This window comes from Oryzias melastigma, linkage group LG23, assembly GCF_002922805.2.
Source record: "Oryzias melastigma strain HK-1 linkage group LG23, ASM292280v2, whole genome shotgun sequence".
In the NCBI taxonomy this organism is placed as follows: Eukaryota; Metazoa; Chordata; class Actinopteri; order Beloniformes; family Adrianichthyidae; genus Oryzias; species Oryzias melastigma.
Window position 1 is genome coordinate 17,665,084 of NC_050534.1, and position 6,795 is coordinate 17,671,878.

Here is a 6,795-nt window from a genome sequence, read left to right on the forward strand (position 1 = left end):
ATATACTGTGTATATATATATATAACTTTTCTGTATATACATATATATATACACTGCATATATACATACCGTATATATAAAACTTTCTTGTATATACATATATATACACTGTATATATATATATATATATACTGTGTATATATATATATAACTTTTCTGTATATACATATATATATACACTGCATATATACATATATATAAAACTTTCCTGTATATACATATATATACTGTATTTAAATATATATAGGAAAATAAACCAAAAATAAAAATATGTTTACAAAAATTATATTTTACATGTTTTGTAAATATTTGTGCAAAACTAAACTTGTGATTCACATTACTATACCAATGTAGAGCTACGGTAAAACAGCACACTGCAGTACAAAGACGGGCTCTTAGTTTGTCTACCTGTCCAGGGCATATTTTTTCCCATACGCGGCGTGGGGGTCTTGCTGGCGGATGGCCCGGATGGCGGTGGGGGCTGTGAACATGGAGGAGGCCCCGTGTTCCGACAGGACACGGAAGAATGCTCCGGGGTCTGGAGTCCCCACGGGCTTTCCCTGCGATCACACCAACAGCTGTTCAGCATGTAACATGCAGAGGCGCTCGGGCGCCGTCACTCAAGCAAGTACAAAGAATTCCCGCCTTGAAGGGAGAATATAGGAGGCGGATGCTGGTAGGGCAACATTTACACAAGATGCACACAAAGAAAACAGCAACAAATAGTGAGCAAACAGAGCCAGTAAACAATGAGGAAGTGACCTAACACAGACCTATCCCAAAAAGCACCATTTTAAAGTAAAGACTGTTTCGCTGCCCCTCACTCTCTGATCATAGTAGCATGTGACAAAGTCATGAAAAAAAAAACTGTTTTCAAAATGGCAGCTTTTCTGTTGGTTTTATCTCCATAGCAACCATATCATTTTTTCTTTGTCTGGGGGTGATGAACAGATCTAAGTGGTTTTTAGCAGAATTGGCAAAAGTAAACTTTTGAATTTCCATAGCAACTGAGATTTTTTGTTAACCACACCTACATTTTTTATATATTCATATCAAATGTCATATAGTTTTGTTCAGCTTGAGCCAAGGATTCATGTATTAAAATTTCACAATATTTCGTTAAAAAATGTGGAGGCAACAGGGAACTGTCGCCTTTGCTAGCTCGCCACGCTAACAGCGTATAGAATCTATAAACTTAAATAAAAACCATTTTTCCCCCAAATAGTTTCTCCGTGATGCTTGAAGAGTTATGTGAAAATAGATTTAAATCTCTAGGAGGAGTTTAAATTTGTAGCTGTTACTAAAGTTTTTTAATTCAAGATGGAAACCTCTTCTGGAGGTCAAAGGTCAGCAAAACTTGGTTGTGGTTTTAGCTTGATGTGTAAAAATTCAAGAAAAAAAAAAAAAAGGACTTTTTGGTCAAAATTGTTACACTTTTGACATATTGGCCACCAAGCTGTGGGTCACTTAATAATTTTAAATTTTTGTTTTTATTAGTTCTGTTACTCGATTTTCAACTATTTCATTTTGAGCCCTATTAGAGATTTTGGCGCCACTCGTTTTTTGACGACTTTACTGTGATGTCATCTTTTTTGATTTCAGTTCAATAGGTCCAAATTCTTTTTCACCGGATCCTAGGTGTGTGCAAGTGTTTGAGTATGTTACAGAAGCGAAACTTTCGCTCAAATGCGCAGTAAGAAAACAGAATTGCGAAAACAGAGCGGTCCATGCAGTCCAAGCCAGCTGCGAGACATAATAAATAAAAATGCTAAACAGCAGCTGCAGTAACAGCAGCACGCCCTGGCTCCAACTTTTGCTTCAGATAAATATGTATGAACGTGTGCTGCTCAGATTAAAGAGGAAAAGCCTGGAGACAGACAGGCAGTATGCCAAAAAGTCAAGCCCAACACTAGCAAGAAAGAGTGATTAAAAAAGTGGATTAAATTCCTCATATGTCAGAATTTTTAAGGATAAGAATGTAAATACAGAGAAATAGGACATTAAATACTCCCTTCAAGGGGTGTGTATTTGGCGATGCAATATGTATCACTATATGTGTCTCATGATAACGATATTTATCGTGATACATTCCAAGACTGCACCAGAACAATTTTTTACTTTTTTTTTAGAACTAAAACTCTACCTTAATATTAATATGACTTTTATTGTAATAAAATTGTAAAATTAATTTTATTTAACGATCACAGCATTATGCCCTACATCTGTATCTCGTATACAAGCTACTTTTACTCACAAATTCATGGGGTTTTACTGTAAATTAAGATATATTCGTTTTTGAAGGAACTGTCAGTATTATCTGATTTTGAAATATTTTTCAATATAAGAAAAATAGTATAGACTGAATATGTCTTAATCAATATGGTTCTTAAAGTATGATTGACAAAATAAAGTATTAATTTTCAACATGGCTAAATGTAGCTTCTCCAGTACTTTTAAACGGTTGTTGTTTTGGTGTAGAGCTGGTCATTGTGCTGTCCTGAGCAGTCGGGGGTTTAAGTGGAACAAAAAAGTACGACACTGAACTATGTTTTCTGATAAATGATTAATTAAATATCGTCTGAGATCGATACCAGTATCGCCAAATGAAATATCGCGATATATTGCTGAATTGATTCCCTCCCTACCGTTCCGGCGACCCCCTATTGAATGAATGAAGCTTTATTTATAAAGAACTTTACAAACCCTTCAGGGTACCAGAGTGCTTTACTATTAAAGTAAGACAAAAGAAAGCTTAAATTAGACAAATTAAGAACAAAAATGTAAAAACAGCATAAAACTACAAAAAGAAGTTAAGAAAAAAACATAAAAGATGAATACGATTGCAATAAAATAAATTAAAGAATATAAAATGCTGCCAGCTACTGAGTTTGCTTCAATTGTAGGGGCATTTGAAGCTGTAGTGGTGCTTTTGCACGACTTTTTAAAGCTATAAAACCGATGTCATGTATGTTCCGAGCGCTAACATAGTAGATTTTTTCTTAAATGTAAGGATAGGGAAGCAATTCGGATCTGGTCCAAGTCTATCATATATCGGAAGCAAGATTGGTGAAATTTCCGCTTCAAAAAGCCTCTTCCAACTGTGAGTACATGCACTAGTATCAGAACCTACATTCTTGAGCTCATGTCTAATGCCTGGTGTGTACGTAGCAACAAACTTATTTTACTGTCAGGTTGGACGTACCTCATACAGGATGGTGCTGTTGCCGTGGAGCAAAGGAGCATAGCAGATATACGAGTGGCCGACCACCCAGCCCAGATCTGAAGCTGCCCACCAAGTCTGCATCAAATGAATATATGTATGCAATATACTTTAATAAATAGGAAAAAATATGACACCAACATCGTCCTTAAATGACATAAGCATGCTCCGAATCATGGAATAACCTGCTTGAAAGCACTATAAATGCAAATCCAATATTTTAGCAAAGGTAAATATAAATTCTGACTTTTCAACAGTAATCAAGTGACTGACTGGGAGCCATGTCTCCCTCCGCCGAGTCCCTTTGTTCTAGCAAAAAGCAATAACTCCGACGGGGATGCTCAATCGGCTTACATCTCCAGGTTTGAGTCCATAAATATTTGACATGGTCCATTTCAGCATTACAGCGTAGCCCGCGGTATCTCGCACAAGACCCTGGAGGAGGAGGAGGAGATAAGGAAACATGAGACTTCTGACAGGTTCTCCTCAAAGCGAGCAGGTTTAATAATATCAGTGCCGCTCAGCTGAGCAGAGTTTAAAGAGGGATTGAATTACGTTTTCTAAATAACAGCTACTCTAACATACATCAATGTCAGGATTTCATTTGCTAATAATGCAGGGGGAACATTTCTTTAAGCTACAGTCTAAAAGTTGTTCAAAAAGTTACAGTTTGGCAACAACAGAGGTCGAGATGGTTTAAAAAGTCATTAAAGATCTGTCAAAAGCAGAGATATGTTATTGGGAGGAAGTCAGTTTGATTGAGCCTCCAGGAAAATTGCTCCTGGTTCAAAGGAAGACTTCTTATCTGAGGTGTTTGGATCCTTGGTTGGGAGGAAACAGCTGCTTTTCACTGATTTATTTGTTACTATAAATGAACTCTTGGACGTTACTGCTTGTAATTTTGGTATTTGTAAGCTTTATAGTTTTGGAAATATTGAGCAAAATATGTCCCGTAGGAAATGACTGAGAAATTGATCAAATCCCTCAAATCCTTCAAAGACTTTGAACACTTGGAAACTTATGAACTTCCGCAGACTTTCAGCTAGAGACAACGTTAAAACTAAAACGGTGAGCAAATACTATTTATTTATTTATTTATTTATTTTTGTAATTTAGTTTTGGCAAACTGAGATTTTTTCCCAGTTTTTTAGGCTACTTTGGAGATTAGCTAATATTTTAGCATTATGCTAGCTGTTTTGACAAAATTAGCATTTTTGAGGTTCTTTAGGCAAATTTAGAGTTAAGCTAATATTTTAGCATTATCTTGGCTTTTTTTGGTCAAAATAACCTTTTTTTAAACTCTTTAGGGTATTTTGGAGTTTAGCTAATATTTTAGCATTATGTTAGCTCAGAGGTCAGCAACCTTTAACAGCAAAAAAGCCATTTGGGTTTGTTTTCTACTGATCAAAACCTAGAGGGAGCCGTATAGTCTTACTTTAGTGTTTAAGAAATTTGGATTTGCATTTATGAACTTAAATATGAATTATAAATATGAATTATGTCTATTTTTGGCACTAACAAAAGCAAAAATATAAAAAGAACCTAGCCTCTCTCGAAATGGGATTTATTTATTTTTTAATGTTTGACAGAAGCTCAAATAAATCTTTTCAAAATAAAAGATCCCAAACAGGATCATCTCAGTGCAACTTTGGACAGATCAAACTTTTTACTAATGCAATCAAAAAGGCTTTTCTCTGGATAAATTATCTGTAACATTCAACATATATAACACACAAACATTCTGATACCTTTGGAGTTCCAGTGGTGCCAGATGTGTAGAGAACGTACAGAGGATGATTAGAGGGCAGAGACACGCAGTCATGTGGCCGAGCTGACGCCATCTCTTCATCCCAGTCTAAGCTCAGTTCTGGACTCAGGAACACTTTCTCCTGAAACCGGAAAAACACAAACAGAGAATGTTGAAGATGGGTCTCCATACTTTTATTTTTTTAGATAAAAAATATCAGACAATACATCTCCTTCTAAGTTTAATAAATATTTGTTTTTGCCATTTTCCCATCAACCATTTGTTCTCAACTACAAACAGCTGCTTTGGCATTTCACCACAACCATCTTCCAATTGTAGGTGGTGGACAGTAGCTAAAGAAGAAGAAGCCCCTCCCTGCTTGTCCAATGTGAACACTCGAGTGTGAACATCAAGAACCCCCGTTAAGGAAGTTCCTGAATCTGCTGTGTTCAAATTAAAAATGGGAATGTGTTAAAATTTGAAGTTGTGAGATCAAAATGTTCTAAATTGCATATTTTTTTAAAGAAAAAAATATATTTAATATTTTCATTTGCAATTTATGAAGTTTTATTCTTAACACTTAAAATGTATCTTATAAAATTAAAACATTTTGATCTCAAAACTTTGACTGTTGTTTGCAATAACATCCCTCCATAGTTTTCAGGTGGAATTTTTTTAAACATCTTTTAATAATGTTGGATAAAAATGCTGATTGGGGCCAAAAAATGTCTGTTTTTTGCTAAGAAGCAAAGAAACAGCTTTTCTCCTGAATATTTTTATTTATTTTTCTTATCATTTTAGACTCTTAATTGTCCGGCATAACAAATAAGATGCAGATGCTGCATTTTGAGGCAGCAGAAAAAGTTTTTAATTATTGGAACGGCAGAAGGGGTTTGTTTACTTTCCGCTGACTAATTAAACTTAAGGGAGAGGAGAAGACCTAAAGGATTTTTTTGACCTTTAATTCCCAGCAAAGATATAGATACAAACCTCCATCCTCAAAAAAGAATCTTTACTTTTTTTTTCAAATGTTACAGCACATTTGAAAAAAAAAAAACCTGAATGCAGCAAAATGATGGAAATGAGCTCATTGAATCCTTAATAAACGAACTTCATTCACTGGGATTAGCAGTTAAACTAGAGAAAACACAGACTGGTGCGTGCTTCCTACCATGTTAGGCCGGTTGTAGATGAGGACTTTGGAGGGCTTGTGACTGCTCATCTCCAGGGCCTTCTTCACCAGAGGGGTGTACTCCACTCTCCTGCCAGGCTCGATGCCAAACGAAGCTGTAACCATCAGCTTAGGCTGGAAACCAGAGGAGGAAAAAATCTTTAAGACACTTCTTGTGTTAAAACTTAATGAGCTAAAAGATGCAGGAACGCTGAGGAACCAAAGGTGTATTTGCTGTTGTTGCAGCAAAGAGAGCCAAAAAGACTTCTACCTGCCTAAATTACATTTTATTGTACATTTTTTAATGAAAAAAAAATAATTTAATTTAATTTTAGCACATTTTTACACCTGTCTTTGTTCATTCGTGTTAATTATTGTCTTCTTGTAGTTGTGCTGCTCAAACATGAACCTGCTTTAATCGCCTCCCACACTGCATTTCAGGTCGGCGCCTCGGCCGTTGCCAGGCTACCAAACAGCACATTCTGCTGCAGAACCAACTTTTCAATAGTTAGTCGGCTGCTCCACCAGAGAAAATAATAACGGCTAACCTAAACCGGCAAACGAGACCTGAGCTTGTTTTGGAAGTTAGAAAAAGTCATCAATTTGACCAAACTGTGAACGACATGGGAGAAATGTTTACATTTTATTATTATTTTA

General features: G+C 35.8%; 1 protein-coding gene across 4 annotated transcripts in view; it reads right to left on the reverse strand.

Moving 5' to 3' along the window:
* acss3 (acyl-CoA synthetase short chain family member 3) overlaps window positions 1–6,795 on the reverse strand; it is a 118,034-nt gene that overhangs the window by 38,359 nt on the left and 72,880 nt on the right. For all 4 annotated transcript variants that reach the window (XM_024288227.2, XM_024288235.2, XM_024288218.2 and 1 more), the window contains 4 exons: window positions 4,969–5,109; window positions 3,575–3,655; window positions 3,203–3,298; window positions 409–560 (listed from right to left, as the gene is read on the reverse strand). In XM_024288227.2, coding sequence (XP_024143995.1) covers window positions 409–560; window positions 3,203–3,298; window positions 3,575–3,655; window positions 4,969–5,109 — 470 coding nt within the window. The remainder of the gene's footprint in view (window positions 1–408; window positions 561–3,202; window positions 3,299–3,574; window positions 3,656–4,968; window positions 5,110–6,795) is intronic.